This window comes from Scyliorhinus torazame, chromosome 10 (assembly GCF_047496885.1).
Source record: "Scyliorhinus torazame isolate Kashiwa2021f chromosome 10, sScyTor2.1, whole genome shotgun sequence".
Lineage (NCBI taxonomy): Eukaryota > Metazoa > Chordata > Chondrichthyes > Carcharhiniformes > Scyliorhinidae > Scyliorhinus > Scyliorhinus torazame.
Window position 1 is genome coordinate 202,951,746 of NC_092716.1, and position 17,805 is coordinate 202,969,550.

The following is a 17,805-nucleotide window of genomic DNA, read 5'->3' on the forward strand; positions in this document are numbered from 1 at the left end:
CAGACCCCATCGGAGGCCCCCCACCCCCCACTGAAGGCGCGCTTTTCCCCGCCCCACAGGCCGCCCCCAACCCTTCGCGCAGAATTCCCGCCGACAGCAACCAGGGGTGAACGGTGCCGGCGGGACTCTGTCGTGGCCGCTCGGCCCATCCGGGCCAGAGAATCGGTGGCCCCGCCGATTACAGCGGCTCACGGCCCGCGGCGCGTCAAACACGCCGGTGCAAATGGCGCCGATTCTCCGCACCTTGGAGAATCGCGCACCGGTGTCGTGGCGCGGTTGCGGCGATTCTCCGGCCCGGGGCTCGGAGAATCGACCCCGAGATTTCCACCACAACACTCAGAGTGCAGCTGCAAGCGCACGCAGTTTTAGAATTAAAAATCCTATCCCAAGACCACCTACACATATGACATACTGATGGTCCCCAAGAAGGAGCACGTGACAGATAAATCTAACTTTATACGCTCACCTTTCAGATATATGGGTTCAAAGCTGAGAAGTTAACGTGGATCTATTCTTTCCTCATAACTTAGACCTGCAACACTGGTGTTTCCACTTCAGTACGATGTCCAAAAATGTAAGTGAGATAGATACACGTTAATTTAGTTCAACGTTTCCACATCATGTTAAAGGACCTATCAATCTTTCTCAAATAATTCTCATCCAGGATCAAGGAACATGAAGGGTCGCGCACCTAATTTATTCGCATTTCCTGCAGCTTCCAGTCACAACAACTTGCACTTCGACAGGGTGCAAAACACACGTTTCAGAACCTTGGAGAGGAAAGAGGGCGGTTGCAGGTGGGACGGTCGCTTGCAGGGACACGAGGGGTTAAGGCTGGAATTTAAGGAGGAAGGGTGACGACGGCAGCTTGCCCCAGTTATATTTTCCCATTGTGGACGCTACAAGGGCGTCTGCTTCTCTCCAAAAGCGTCCCATGGTTACTGATGAAGCCCCACTCCCGCACATGCGCAGTGAATCCGAAGGCGAAACCAATCGCCGCTCGATACATTGTCTCCGACCCAGACGGAATTGAAACAAAGGGAAGGCGCGCGAGGACGGAGCGCGTGACATCGAGCAGCGGCCGCTCGTGCTGCGCGCCCCGCTCACTGGTCAGCGGCTCAGCCGTTGTGTCCGAAGCCTTCCCCGCCCAGCGCCAGCGTTTTGAAGGCTGTGCGAGCCCGTTGGTTCCGCCATCCAATGAAACCGGAATCCGCCCAGCTGCAAAAACAGGGACGACAGACTAATTAACCAGTTGCCGTCAGCGCTCGCGCATCCTCTCCGCCTGGGGGTTAATAGATCAGGTGAGTGTGGAGATTTGCACCGGCGGGAGGAGCGGTACCCAACCCAGGCGGGTGTGTCGCATTTACTAACTCCTCATTCAAGGGAACAAAGAGTCGGGGGAATTCCGGAAGCGGGCTCGCAACCGCCCTTCAGCTCATTTAAAAAAAAAATTAACAACTGGTTTGTTCTATGCCCAGGTGGTGCAAATAAACACTTCAAAGAGGTTCGAAAATCAGTGGGACCTCCTTGGATCCCCCTCACTCACCTCAGCCATGTAATGTACAGGGGCAATGGCGAACATCTAGGCTGTAATTTGATTGGTTTCCTTAACAACGCCGTGTAAATGTAGTGAAAGAGAAAGCTGGTATTTTTAGAAAGTGCTGAGCGCCTAAGTGAGGTACAAGGTCGGGATTATTTAGTAAAACTCCGGATGGGGATTTGGGAATGCATTTCCAGTTCGGAACTTGGCATCTGATGTAAAGCGATTTCACTTGAATGTTAAAATCATGTTAAATCCGTCTCTCAGGCCCGAAATCACGTCCAAGTGCGATTAGACTGTTCTGCGAGTCACACACTTGTTTGTTCCGCTGTCTGACTCCAGTTCAGACTATACTTTCACTTCCAGTCACCGTATTCACACAAGTGAAACCTGTTCACACATTGTGAGCGTTAGTGGCATTTCTAAGAATAACTCTGCTTTTTGATCCCAATCCACAACATTATCGGCAGAGGTTTGTCCTGGAGATTCCCTTTGTAATGCTAAATGGCAGCAGGTACCTTCTCAACCCTGCACCCCCTCATCATCACAATATGAAAATAAGGAGGTCCCTTCTTAACTGAATCTATTTTTAAAATGTATTCATGGAATGTGGGGGTCTCTGGTTAGACCAGCATTACGTATCCCTAATTGCCCTTGAGAAGATGGTTGTGAGCTGCTTTCTTGAACTGCTGCAGTCCCGATGGTGTAAGTACATCCACAGTGCTCTTGGGGAGGGATTTCCAGGATTTGAAAATGACTTATTGTCACAAGTAGGCTTCAAATGAAGTTACTGTGAAAAGCCCCTAAGTCGCCACATTCCGGCGCCTGTTCGGGAAGGCTGGTACAGGAATTGAACCGTGCTGTTGGCCTGCCTTGGTCTGCATTTAAAGCCAGCGATTTAGCCTGGTGCTAAACCAGCCCCTGGATTTTGACTCCATAATAGTGAAGGAACAGTGATACTTTCCCAAGTCAGGATGAAAGCTGATAAATACCCAAGGCTGATAATCTACAGCTCAGGGTACTACATGAAGTAGCCGTGAAATTTGTGGATACATTGGTTGTTATCTTCCAAAATTCTGTAGCTTCTGGAACAGTTCCAGCAGATTGGAGAGATAAATGTAACCCCACTAGTTAAAAAAGGAGAGGGCGAAAAGAGAGAATTACAGATCGGTTAGCCGAACATCAGTAGTAGGTAAAATGCTAGAGTCTATTATAAAGGATGTGATAACAGGACTCGTAAAACAAAAATCAGTTGGATTAGAAAAAATCAACATGGGTTTATGAAAGGGAAATCATGTTTGGCAAACCTATTGGGATTTTTTTTGAGAATGTAACTAGTAGAATAGATGAGGCTGACCAGTGGATGTGGTGTATTTGGATTTCAGAAAGCATTTGATAGCATCTCACAGAAGAGGTTAGTGTTCAAAATTAAAGCGCATGGGATTGAGGGTAATATGTTGCTTATAGATTGAGAATTGGTTAACAGGCAGGAAACAGAAAGTAAAGAATAAATGGATCTTTTTTAGTGTGGAACGCGGTGACTAATTAGGTACTACAGGGATCAGTGTATTCACAATATATATATCAATGATTCGGATGAGGGAATGAAATGTAATATTTCCAAGTTTGCTCATGGCACCAAACTAGGTTGAATTGTGAGTGATGAGGAGGAAGTAAAGAGGCTTCAAGGTGATTTAGACAAGTTGTGAGTGGACAAATACACGGTAGATGCAGTATAACGTGGATAAGTATGAAGTTATCCACTTTAGTAGGATCCCAGAATGGCAGAGTTTTACGGTAAATGTTGATGTACAAAGTTGTCCTTGTACACTAGTCACTGAAAGGAAAGATGCAGGTGCAGCAAACTGTTAGGAAGGCAAATGGTATGTTGGCTTACATTGCAAGAGGACTTGAGTACAGGAAGAAGGATGTTTCTGTACCTGTACAGAGCCTTGGTGAGACCACATTTTGAGTATTGTGTGCAGTTTTGGTCTCCATATCGCAGAAAATATGAACTTGCCCCAGAGGGAATGCAGCAAAGGCTCAATAGACTGGTTTCTGGGATTGTCGTAAGAAGAGAGATTGGATCAATTGGCCTGTATTCACATAGAGGAATGAGTGGTGATCTCATTGAAATTCATAAACTACTGACAGGTCTGGACAGATTCGATGCAGAAATGATATTTATCCTTGGCTGGGAGTTTCGAACAAGGGTCACGGTGTCAGGATATGGGTTCGGCCATTTCGGACCAAGATGAGGAGAAATGTCTTCACTCAAAGGGTGGTGAACCTGTGGAATTCTCTACCACATAAGGCTGTGGAGACCAAATTACTGGATGTATTTAATGTTATGGGTCAGGGTTTAGAGAATTCCAAAGTGTATCATGGAGTTCACCTGACCCACGACTTTTAATAGATTGTGGTATGGGGAGCACACGGCTCACTCTACAGGTGTGGTACAGCAGAAATGGACCAGTATTTTTAAAAACAAAACAATGTTTATCCTATGAACTCAAGTTAATCTTTCTAAAACAAACAGTGAACATCTTAGCAACCATCAATTAAAATACACCCCCAAAGAATACAACACTAAATAATCTGTATGCTGTCCTTTTAACACCCGTTAACCTTTAAACAGAAGCACATCAGGGTTTACATTCAATACTGAAAACATTTATAATTCTGAATTCACCAAATGCTTAAGAGATAGTCCTTCATGGCAGAGAGATCACCAGTACAGCTGCTTTGTCTGACTTCAGCTGCAACACACTGAAAACCCAGCCACACCCAAGCTTTTTCTCAAAGTGAAACTAAAAAGCAGAACCAGAGCTCAGCTCCACCCACACTCTGACATCACTGCAGTAACATGAGCAGCCAAACATTTCTTAAACCAACATTCTCATGACACCTCCCCCCCCCCCCCAAGAAAAAATAAATAAATCATCAACTTCAAGATGGTTTCATTTTTCACCTTTTCACCATCCTTTAAGAAATGCACACAGTAAATATGCTTTATCGTTTCAAAAAACAACACATAAACAGGTATAATAATATAGTCCATTTTTTTCCCCCCTGTTTTTCTTCCTCCAACTGAAATCCTTCATGATTGACAGTCTCTTTGAACAAGGTTCTGCACGATCCGTCCATTTCTCTACGCCTCGGCATTGCTCTTTAAAGTCAGATACTTTAGTTCAATCTGATCACAGAGTCCCTTGTAATTCTCCAACACATGTCCATTGAAATTTTCGACGCTTCTTCAGCAAGTCCATCAGTGGAGCAATCACGCCACAAAACTTTTGCACAAATGTTCGATCAAATCCACTCATGCCAAGAAATCGCATTTTCCCCTTTGTCTCGAGGGTATCGAAAACTCCTCAAGGAAAGTGACTTGGCTTTTCCAAATTCACTTTTGGCTAGGTTTATCACCAAACCCGCCTCCTGATATTGATCGAATAACTCCATCAGATGTTTTAAATGTTCTATCCATGTCTGGCTGAAAATCACCAGATCGTCAATGTATACAATTGGGTAATCCTGAAACAACGTTGTTAGGTAATTGTTGGAATGTGGCTGGGGCGTTTTTCATGCCAAATGGCATAACTTTGAATTGGTATATACCATCTGGAGTCACACAAGCTGAAGTCTCCTTCATCCTTTTGGATAAAGGTACCTGCCAATAACCTTTTTAAGTAAATCCAATTTGGAAATAAAAGTGGACTGTCCCACTTTCTCAATGCAATCCTCCAAACGTGGGATAGGATAAGAGTCCATTCTTGTAACTGCATTAAACTTTCTATAGTCCACACACAACTGTCGGGTACCGTCTGGTTTTGGTGCCATCACTATGGGTGAGCTCCATTGGCTGCAACCCACTTCAATTATGCCATTTTTAAGCATACTTTCAATCTCTTTGTTAACCTGTGCCAATTTTAAAGGATTAAGTCTATATGGATGTTATTTTATTGGAACAGCATTTCCCACATCTACATCATGTATAGCCATTTTAGTACTTCCCAATTTATCTCCACAAACTTGCCCATGTGATATCAATAACTCTCAGTTCAGTTCATTTTGCCTCTGAAAGAGAACTCAACAATTTATCCCAATTTTTAAGAACATCCTCGTTTTCCAATTTAATTTGAGGTATGTCAAATTCACAGTCATCTGGATTTGGTTCGTCACTTTGAGTTAGAATCATTAAAACCTTTTTCTCTCCTTCCCTTTCAAAGTACCTTTTAAGCATATTCACATGACACACTCGGTGAGTCTTCCTTCTATCTGGTGTTTTTATCATATAATTCACCTCACTTAATTTCCTTTCAATCTGATAAGCTCCACAAAACCTAGCTTTTAAAGATTCACCTACCACTGGTAACAACACTAAAACTTTATCTCCACTGGCAAAACTACGAACTTTGGATTTCTTGCCCTCGACCCGTTTCATCACATTTTGTGCAACTTTCAAATGTTGTCTAGCCAATTCACCTGCTCTATTTAATCGTTCCCTAAAATTTGACATGTAATCCAATGCAGGTTAAGACGAGAGGAGAAATTTCACACGTAATCCAATAATGTAATTTCCGATTTCTCACCCACCAATTTTTCCTTAATCAATTTAAGTGGTCCTCTTACTTCATGACCAAAAATTAGTTCAAAAGGACTAAATTTGGTTGACTCATTAGGTGCATCCCTAATTGCAAACAGTACGAATGGAATTCCTTTATCCCAATCCTCTGGATAATCTTGACAATAAGCCCTCAACATTGTCTTTAATGTCTGATGCCACCTTTCTAACGCTCCCTGCAATTCTGGATGGTACGCATTTGATTTAAATTGTTTTATTCCTAAGCTATCCATAACTTCTTTGAATAACTTTGAGGTAAAATTTGATCCTTGATCCGATTGTATTAATCTTTTTAGCTGTAATAGTACGTACTGGAATAGCCTCTGGAAACCTAGTAGACACATCCATTACAGTCAAAAGATATTGATTCCCACTTTTTGTTTTAGGAAGTGGTCCTATGCAATCAATTAGGACCCTTGTAAAAGGTTCCTCAAATGCTGGAATTGGTATTAAGGGTGCTGGTTTTATCACTGCTTGAGGTTTCCCTATCACTTGACATGTGTGACATGATTGACAAAATGTAACTACATCTTTATGTAGTCCAGGCCAATAAAAATGTTTCTGGATTTTAGCTTGAGTTTTCCTTGTCCCCAAATGACCTCCTACTGGTACTTCGTGTGGAACTCGCAACACCTCCTTTCTATACCCTACCGGCAGTACTACTTGATGAACATCTGCCCACTTTTCATCCGTCTGCATATGTAAAGATCTCAATTTTCTCATCAAGACATCACTTTTACGGTAATAACACTGGTATACACGCAGATTCCTCTTCCGTATATGCTTTCGGATACATCCGTTTTATTTTTATATCTTTCTGTTGTAACTCCGCCAATTTTCCTGAACTAAAAATATCCGCCTCATCCTCCACCGGTTCTTGTTCTTTTTCAACCATCTGATCAAAAATCGTTTCTGATAATTGCACTTCAACTTCATCTTCACTCTTTGATTTCTCCTCTTGTCTTAACCTGTGACTTTGCGACCTTGTTACTGCACAATCTGGAAAAATCCCAGGAAATTCGTCCTTCAACACTTCAGTTGTCTAATTTTCCATTGGCTTATCAACCACAATAGGCATCACTCCCACTTGCGATCCAGCTATATCATTACCCAAGATAAACTGTATTCCTGGACAAGATAGTTTCTCTATTACTCCTACTACCACTTCACCACTCTTCACTGGATTTTCCAACCTTACCTTATATAATGGAACACTACTCCCCTCACCCTGAATTCCACATATTACCACCTTTTCTGGCAACATTCTTCCCAAACTACATAATTCCTCATCTCTTACCATTAAAGATTGACTAGCCCCTGTATCTCTTAAAATTGTGACTTCTTGACCTGCTCCTCCTGATACGCATGAGTAAACTTTACCCACACAAGTAAATTCTTTAAAGACATCTGGCACCTTCTTAACAATTACTTCTTGAACAGGCTGTACAATTGTTTGCATCTCCTTCGCTTCCCTTGGGCTTTCCTTTACCACTCTAACAAACCCCACTGTCTTATCCTGTTTTACCACATCAGCCTTCCCAATGCTTTTCTTCAGCCACCAATACTGTGACTTTACATGGCCTAGTTTATTACAGTGAAAACATTTGAAACTTTTCATTTCTTTTCCACCCTCCTGGATTTAAAAAAAAATCTGAGGTACACTCTCATTATCTCCCATCAGATCACCTTTACCTTTACCACTTGAGTATTTCTCATATCCCCAGTTTCTATCCCTCATAGGCTGAAACTGATGTCAGAAACCAAGCTTTGAATTATGAACTAATTCATAATCATCTGCCATTTCTGCTGCTAATCTCGCAGTTTTAACCCTCTGCTCTTCCATATGAGTTCTCACTACATCAGGAATTGAATTTTTAAACTCCTCCAAAAGTATAATTGCTCTGAGAACTTCATACGTTTGGTCTATTTTCAAAGCCCTTATCCACCTATCAAAATTACTCTGTTTGAGCCTTCCAAACTCCAAGTATGTTTGACCAAATTATTTCCTTAAATTTCTAAACCTTTGTCCATAAGCTTCAGGCAGTAGTTCATATGCACCTAAGATGGATTTTTTCACCTCCTCATACGTCCCAGATACCTCCTCCGGTAGTGATGCAAACACTTCACTAGCCCTACCTACCAGCTTTGTTTGAATCAGTAATACCCACATATCCTGTGGCCATTTCATTTGTTTAGCTATGTTCTCAAATGAAATGAAAAAGGCTTCTACCTCCTTCTCGTCAAACCTTGGCAATGCTTGGACATATTTAAAGAGATCCCCACCACGCCTTCGACTATGACGCTCCTTCTCCCTATCCTCATCACTATCATCCAACTGTACGTTTCCCTTTACGTCTGCCAATTTTTAAAAAAAAAATTATATATTTTATTCAAATTTTTCGGTCAAACAAAAACAGTACAAAATTTTCCCCTTTTGCAACTTTAAAACAATATAAATAATAATGATGACCGTTTTTTTTTAAAAGAATAAATAATATATTAACTAGATGGCAACTGCCAGCAACAAAAATAAAAACTAGCCAATATCCAAAATAATAAAGTCACAAAAACCAATATAAATAACTCATACAAACACCTGTACAAAACCCCTGAGGGCCCGGATGCCCCCCCCCCCCCCGGGTTGCTGCTGCTACCTTTCCCATTTCCCTTATCGTTCTGCGAGATAGTCGAGGAACGGTTGCCACCGCCTGGTGAAACCTTGAGCCAAACCTCTTAGTGCGTATTTTATCCGCTCCAATTTTATAAACCCCGCCATGTCGTTTATCCAGGCCTCCACGCCTGGGGGTTTAGCTTCTTTCCACGTAAGTAATATCCTTTGCTGGGCTACTAGGGACGCAAAGGCTAGAACATCAGCCTCTCTCGCCTCCTGCACTCCCGGCTCGTCCGCAACCCCAAATATCGCCAACCCCCAGCCTGGCTCGACCCGGAACGTCTGCCAATTTTAACTGACTGTCGTGTTTCATGGCCATTTTCTGAAGTTCAAACTCTCTCTTTATCTGTTTCCCTGATCTGTATCTCCCTTTCTTTTTCTTTTTGTTCTGCTAGGGCTATTCTTTCTTTCCTCCTTTCTTCTCTCTCCTTTTCTTTGTCCTCTCTGTCTCTCTCTCTTTTTCTTTTTCCTCTTTTTCGTATTCAAGCTGCTTTAATTCTTTCTCATGTTCCATTTGTTTAATTTGTAACTGAATTTTTGCCATTTCCAATGAGTCAAAATGTATCTCAGGCAACTTTAAATGCTTAACCACCGTCATAATTACCTCATCTTTTCGCATTTTATCAGGTAATGTTAACTGCAATGTTTTTTCCAAATCTAACAGTCTGCTTTTAGTCTCTGTCCGTAAGGTACTGTGTGTGACCGTCTCCACCCCCAAAAACTTCTGAGCCTCTGAAAGAGCCATTGTCCACAACACACTCCCCACTTAAACTAAAATACCACACCTGAAAAGCAACCACAATATGCTCACCCCTCACGTAAAGTGTCTTTACGTTCACTAAGCCAATCCAATAGACTTTTATCCCCCTCGAGCCCACAATTGTTATGGGTCAGTGTTTAGAGAATCCCAAAGTGTATCATGGAGTTCACCTGACCCACAACTTTTAATAGATTGTGGTATGGGGAGCACACGGCTCACTCTACAGGTGTGGTACAGCAGAAATGGACCAGTATTTTTAAAAACAAAACAATGTTTATTCTATGAACTCAAGTTATCCTTTCTAAAGCAAACCGTGAACATCTTAGCAACCATCAATTCAAATGCACCCCCCAAAGAATACAACACTAAGTAATCTGTATGCTGTCCTTTTAACACCCAAAAGACTTAACAAACCTTTAAACAGAAGCACATCAGGGCTTACATTCAATACTGAAAACATTTATAATTCTGAATTCACCAATATTTTCTCTGTTTCTCAATGAGTGGCTCCTGGAGGGGAACTTCAGGTGGTCATGTTCCAGTGTATCTGGTACCCTTGTCCTTCTAGATGGCAGTGGTTATGGGTACAATAGCACTTAGTCTGGAAGTCATTGCATGGTAGGGTTGAAAAATAATTAAATTTAGTACTTTTTGAAATGTAGTCATTGATAGAATGCAGCAATACCCATAAAGCTCCCGTAAACAGATACATGTTCAAGACATTTGTTTTTAGGTGCTGTTTAAGGGATAAATGTTGACCAGGCTATCAAAGAGTAAATACCCTTGTGCATGAATACAGTACTGAGTTGAGTAACATCTGGATATGTTGAATTACTGGAACTGGAAAGGAGTTGCCAAAACAACACACAGTGGTTCAAATTAAATAATAAATTGGTATTGTCTCCAGAACAGTGTAACCACTGTATCAGGGAGCTTTCAGAGTCCGTATCAGGGGCAGCTTTTTATAAAAACTCTGCTGTGAGCTAGTGTAGTTGGGTATAGTTATACTTTCTTGCAACATCATAACCATTTACTTTATCACAAGATTTAACCATTTTTTTCACAGTGTAAAACTACAAATGGGTTAAAAAGCTTTAATTTTGTATCTGGGTAGTGGAAATACACTTACAAGGGAAAAATGTGGCGGCACGGTGGTGCAGTGGTTAGCATGGTGGTGCAGTGGTTAGCACTGCTGCCCACGGCGCTGAGGACCCGCATTTGATCCCGGCCCCATGTCACTGTCCGTGTAGAGTTTGCAAATTCTCCCTGTGTCTGCGTGGGTTTCACCCCCACAACCCAAAGATGTGGTTAGGTGGATTGGCCACGCTAAATTGCCCTTAATTGGGAAAAACTAATTGGGTACTCTAAATTTATTTTAAAAAATAAAAGGGAAAAATGTAGGGTTATACAGAGAGCAGGGAAGTGGAGCTAACTGGATCACTTTCAAAGAGTTGACACATACACAATGGACTGAATGGTCTCCATCTGTGCTATATTATTCTATGATTATAATGCCTTTAATTTACTAAAATGTCCCATTGAATGGTTTCTGGGTAGTAGGGAGATCTATGTTATGATCCGACTGATGTTAACTGCTTGTGAACCAAATCCCAAAGGGAAACTTGACCCAATTATCACAACTCTTTTTTTGGTTTTCTGACCATGAGAAGATAAGTTTACTGAATTCTGAAGCTATAAATTCCAGTAACATTTTGGGATTTTTAAACAAATAATCTTTACTATTGTCACAAGTAGGCTTACATTAACACTATTCAGGTACACTGAGGGAGAATTCAGTATATCCAATTAACCTAACAGCATGTCTTTCGGGACAGGTGGGAGGAAACCGGAGCACCCGGAGGAAACCCATGCAGACACAGGGAGAACGTGCAGACTCCGCACATATAGTGACCCAAGTGGGAATCAAACCCGGGACCTGCGCTGTGAAGCAACAGTGCTAACTACAGTGCAACCCCCACATTAACAAAAGAAAACTTACACAAGACTACACTTGCATAGTTAAAATCAGTCAAACAAAGTGTGTCCCCCCCCCCCCCCCCCCCGTCCCGTTCCCCCCCCCCCCCCCCAAGACTTCCTATTTGGTCAGGCTCACAAATAAATACCCTTCTGGGCACCAATCCGTTATAGGTATTTAATTATAAAAACCCTGTAATATATCCGCAAAGGCAGGCCACATGAGCTCTCACTCCTTACTTCCACTCTGCTGTCACGCTGCCAACCCCAGGTGGTCTCACATGGCCACTCCCCAAGTGCAGCTCTCAACATCTGTCCTTAAGTATCTCTTTTCTCTTTCTTTTTCCATTTTCCTTGGCACCTATTTGAAACTTAACCTTCCCAGGATATATAGATCTTCCATGTTCTCCCTATTAACCCCACTTTTGGGTCAAATAAAATTTAATAACCGTACCATATTTTTTTATGATCAGGTGGTGCGGTGGAGTTGTGGTTAGAACTGCTGTCCCACGGCGCCAAGGATCTGGGTCCGATTCCAGCCCCAGGTCACTGTCTGTGTAGAATTTTCACATTCTCCCCAAATTCTACCTAAAGATGTGCCAGGTAGATGAATTGGCCCCGCTAAATTGCTCCTTAATTGGCAAAAAAATAAATTGGGTACTTTAAATTTAAAAAATAAATTATTTAGGATCTTTTCCAAGTTGTAATCCCTTTTACGCACTGTTGAAATTTTACAGCTAAAAATCCAAACTCTCTCGTGTCCGAATGCGAATTTCTACTCCCTGCTTATTTACTTGTGGAAAATTAACTTGCCACCCTTACTTCAAATGTATGCCGTTAACATATACATTCCTTTGTTGTCCTAAACCTTGTAGACTTGGGTCCCTAGCTTAATTGAATTATATTCTCACACACTTACATGCCTGCTTCACAGAATAACACCATAACGCCCAAAATATTAAATATAATACTATCTTCACAAATGGCGTGGTCAATTGGATACATCTTGAGGGAACGGTCTAGGTGATGGAATTGGTGAGATGAAAGGTTGTCGGGAACAGGTTTCTAATCGATTTTGTACATTGAGTTGTACAAGTTGTCTTTAATATGTTGACGTGTCTAGCAAGCACACACTGTCACAGAAGAGTTTTAAAATAATTTGAGCTCTAAAATTTAACCTGAGCTTTCCATTAAAAACATCTATACATGTTTCTAGTTCTGCTTCCCAATATTTTATTGAAAAATTGGCAAAATATTTTATTAGAAACATTCCCACTCTACACACCAATATATTCATGACTATATATTCATGTCTAATTGGTGCATTCCCATTACTCATGGTAAATCTGTATCTGAACTCCATTTACCTGCCTTAGCTCACTATTCCTTAGTATCTTGCCGGAGTGGCACGGAGGCAGAGTGGTTAGCATTGCTGCCTCACAACGCTAGGGACCTGGGTTCAATTCCGGCCTTTGGCCAGTATCTGTGTGGAGTTTGTACATTCTCCCTGTGTCTGTATGGATTTCCTCCGGGTGTTCCGGTTTCCTCCCACAGTCCAAAGATGTGTAGGTTAGGTGGATTGGGGCTGCTAAATTGACCCTTAGTGTCCAGGGATGTGCAGATTAGGTTACGGGGTTATGAGGATAGGGCAGGCTGGACATGGGTAGAGTGCACATTCGAAGGTGCAGACCCAATGAGCTGAATGGCTTCCTTCTGCACTGTAGGGATTCTATGATTCTATCTTCACTTACCAAAAAAAATCTATCAATCTCAGTCTTGAAAGTATCAATTAATCTAGCTTTCACTACCTCCTAATGGAGTGAATACCAGATTTCCACTGGGTGTGCATGTGCGCGTGTCTGATTTCACTCAAATGTTTTTTTTAAGATTAAGTTGTTTCATTCATGATCCCCGTCCATCATTCATGTTCTCTGTATATACAAAATCAAATCCTTTTAACCGTGATCAGAATCTAAATGGTTGGTGGCAGAGGGACTGAATGTCCTACTTGTGTTCCTTTTTAAAAATATTTTTATTCTCCTTTTTCACATTTTCATCAAATTCATACCCACCAACAAATAATCAACAATAACAAATAAAATGGCAATCCCCTGGCCAACAATCCCTTTATCCCACCCACCCCCAAACAGCCCCCAACATTTTAAATGCAAAACACCCAAGGAAAAGAATCAGGAATCCACCATCAACCCATCCATAATCACCAATAATTTATACATTCCAACCCCCCTCCCTCATGTTCTATGTCATCCAATTCTTGAAAATGCATGCTAAACTAAGCCCATGAGTTGTAGAGCCCTTCCACCTTCCCCTCAACTCGAACTTCACTTTCTCGAGCGTCAGGAACTCCAGCAGGCCCCCCTGCCGCGCCGAGGCACGGGGCGGAGAAGCTGACCTCCATCCCAACAGGATTGACCTTTGGGCGATCAGCGAGGCGAATGCTAAGACATCTGCCTCAGAACCCGTTTCCAGCCCTGGCTGACCCAACACCCCGAATATGGCTTCTGGGGGACCTGGTTCGAATCTCATGTGCACCATCTTCGGGATTACCCTGAAGACCTCCCTCCAATACCCCTCCATGGAGGGAATCATGAATGAAACAACTTCATCTTAAAAAAAACATATGAACATGATTTGCGGGGCCCCCCCCCGCAGCGTTCACAAATATCCTCTACCCCCTCAAAGAGTCGGCTCGCCCTTGTGAGGTGCACCCTATACCCCACCTTCAACTGTATCAACCCCAACCTCGCGCACAAAGATGAGACATTCGCCTTCCGGAGCACCTCACACCACAACCCGTTCTCCATACCCTCCCTCAACTCTTCCTCCCACTCCATCTAAATTCCCTCCGGCGATACCTTATCTTCCCCAGAATCACCCCATAAATCGCCGACACCACCACTTTCTCCATTCCCCATGTCGTCAGTACCTCTTCCAACAGTGTGAGGGCTGTTGCCACCGGAAAGCTCTGTATCTCCTTCCTAGCGAAATCTCGGACCTGCATATATCTAAACATCTCGCACTGCCCCAACCCATATTTCTCCCCCAGCTTCGCAAACCGGCCCCCAGAAACAAGTCCTTTAATACCCTAACTCCCCTCTCCTCCCATCTCCGAAAACTCCCATCCCACTTCTCTGGCTCAAATCTATGATTCCCCCGAATCGGCATTTCCCTTCACCCCGCCCACAACCTAAAGTGCTGACGCAACTGCCTCCAGATCTTCAACGTCACAATCACCACCGGACTCCCCGAATATTTCCCCGGGGCCTTCGAGAGCGACGCTGTTACCAACGCCCTCAACCCCAACCCCTTGAGTAGTCTTTACTCCATTCTGACTCGCTGGGAGTCTCTATTTCTCTTTTTCTCTTTCTCTGTCTCTCTCTCTGTCTCTCTCTCTCTCTCTCTCTCTGTCTCTCTCTCTCTCTCTCTCTGTCTGTCTCTCTCTCTCTCTGTCTCTCTCTGTCTCTCTCTCTCTCTCTCTCTCTCTGTGTCTCTCTCTGTGTCTCTCTCTGTGTCTCTCTCTCTCTGTCACTCTCTCTGTCACTCTCTCTGTCACACTCTCTGTCACACTCTCTGTCACACTCTCTGTCACACTCTCTGTCACACTCTCTGTCACTCTCTCTGTCACTCTCTCTGTCACTCTCTCTGTCACACTCTCTGTCACTCTCTCTGTCACTCTCTCTGTCACTCTCTCTGTCACTCTCTCTGTCACTCTCTCTGTCACTCTCTCTCTCTCTCTGTCTCTCTCTCTCTGTCTCTCTGACTCTCTCTCTGTCTCTCTCTCTCTCTGTCTCTCTCTCTCTCTCTCCACGCCCCCCCACAACCCAGATCCTCACCTTCTCAGCATTCGTTGCCCAGTAACAATACAGTAAAATCGGGAGACCCAACCTCCCTGACTGCCATCCCCTCTGCAACAGCACCTTCCTAATCCTAGCCCCCGCGCCCCCAAATAAACACAGTAATCATATTTTCTATTTCCTTAAAAAACGCCTTTGGCAAAAAGATCGGCAGGCACTGAAAGATGAACAGAAACCGCAGCAACACATTCATCTTAATTGCCTGTACCCGACCTGCTAGCGACAGAGGAAGACCATCCCACCTTGCCAAATCCGCTTTCACCCTCCCCACTAAACTAGTAATATTATAGCTACGGAGCCCCCCCATGATCTACTTGCGTTCCTGTGGAGTTTTTAAAAATCTGGCTAGTATTATCCTGAGAACAATGGGGTAGTGACACTGAAATGTAGCTATGGAATTGTTTATATAAAATCAGGTTTTTATGTTAATACTGTTCCTTCTGTTAGCAGAACTACAGTCATGTTCCATCTACTTCTGCTCATCGTTCAGCTGCCTATTCTTACTGGTGGATTATCACGGTGTCCTGACATACCAGAAGCACAAACCAGTTATACTCCAAAAGCACAAAGAAAAGGTAAATTTTTATTACTAATATGATTGTAATGACCATTCTCCCTCATCCAGCACAAATCATTCAACTGATGCAGACTCTCAGCCAATGTAAAAATGTTAACCACCGATAATCCATCTATGACTGCTTTTTCTTATTCTTTCACACTGTGGGAGTTGCTGGGAAGGCCAGCATTTGTTGTCCATCCCTAATTGCCCCTTGAACTGAGTGGGTTGCAGGCCAGTTTGTGTGAATAAATCCCACTCCACAACTTCAGCACAATCAAGGCTGACACTCCAGCGAAGTACTCGAGCAAAATGTGAGTCTAAAGTCACATGTAGGCCAGACCGGGTAAGGATGGCAGATGGGTCTTTACAACAATCCATGATCGCTTCATGGTCATGATTACTGAGACTAGCCAATATTTGAATTTCAGTTCCACCAATTGCGAAGCTGAGATTTGAATCTATGTCCCCAGGAGGATTAGCCTAGACCTGTGGATTACTCATCCGGTGAAATTACCACACACTATAAATTGGTGAATTTCCATGCCATCACCCTGCATTTAAACTTCATTTACCTGCGTTGGCTCCACTGATTACTGTTTCAGTTGTGGCTCAGTTGGTAACACTCGCTTCTCGAGTCAGAAGTTTGTGTGTTCAAGTCCAACTCCGCAACTTCAGCAGAAAGATCAAGGCTGACACGCCAGTGAAGTACTCAAGTGAAGCTATTCTGCTGGAGGTGCCCCCTTTGGATTAAGCTTTTAAGTGGAAGCTCTGACCTCCCCCTCGTGTGAATATAAAAGTTCAACAGTACAATTTCAAAGCAGAGCAGGGAATTTACTCCCGGTATCCCGCAACTTCACAGTAAACCGATTATCTGATTAATGTCACACTGTTTGTGGGATCTTGCTGTGTGCCACATTTCCCACATCAGAACAGAGACTGCAAAAGTACATCATTGGCTGTAAAGTGCTTTGTGATCTTTCGCGGTGGGTGCCTGGAATACGTTGCCAGGGGAGGTTGTGGAAGCAGGTACATCAACGGCATTCAAAACGCATCTTGACAAATACATGGATAGGATGGGTATAGAGGGGTACGGCACCAGGAAGTGCTGAGGGTTTTGGCCAAGGTTGCTAACATAGCCGGTACAGGCTTGGAGGGCTGAAGGACCTGTTCCTGTGCTGTATTGTTCTTTGTTGTTCTTTGCTACATAAATGCAAGTTCTTTATGTCTCTTTTCCTTTTCTTTCTACAGTCAGTCATGAAACAGTTATCGAAATGAACTTCATTCTTCCTCAATTGTGGTTTCCAACCCACAATGATCAACAGAGCTCTCAACCATGTCCGACCCATCTCCCGCACCTCTGCTCTCACCCCCTCCGTCCCAGAACCAGGATAGGGTCCCACTTGTCCTCACTTTTCACCCCACCAGCCACCGCATGCAATGAATTATCGTCCACCAGTTCTGCCAACTCCAGCATGATTCCACCACTAAACACATCTTCCCCTCAGTCCCCCTGTCAGCATTCTGCAGGGACTGTTCCCTCCAGGATACCTGTGTCCATTCTTCCATCGCCCCCAACACCTCGCCCTCTTCCCATGGCACCTTCCCATGCAATTGCAGACGATGTAACACCTGGCCATTTACCTCCCCCCTGCTCACCATCCCAGGGCCTAAACACCCTTTCCAGTGAGGGCAGTACCTTCAATCTGATCTATTGCATTTTCTGCTCCCAATGCAGTCTATCTACATTGGAGAGACTAAACACAGACTGGGTGACTGCTTTGCAGAACACCTCCGGTCCATCC

The 17,805-nt window shown here is 43.4% G+C and overlaps 1 protein-coding gene across 2 annotated transcripts in view; it reads left to right on the forward strand.

The window, feature by feature from the left end:
- The first annotated feature begins 946 nt into the window (after positions 1-946).
- prrg4 (proline rich Gla (G-carboxyglutamic acid) 4 (transmembrane)) overlaps positions 947-17,805 on the forward strand; it is an 84,286-nt gene continuing 67,427 nt past the window's right edge. The window contains exons 1-2 of one of the 2 annotated variants that reach the window (XM_072466266.1): positions 947-1,301; positions 15,892-16,019. In XM_072466266.1, the coding sequence (XP_072322367.1) occupies positions 15,905-16,019 (115 nt within the window). In that variant the 5' untranslated portion in view covers positions 947-1,301; positions 15,892-15,904. The remainder of the gene's footprint in view (positions 1,302-15,891; positions 16,020-17,805) is intronic. The other variant, XM_072466265.1, reaches the window with a different exon arrangement.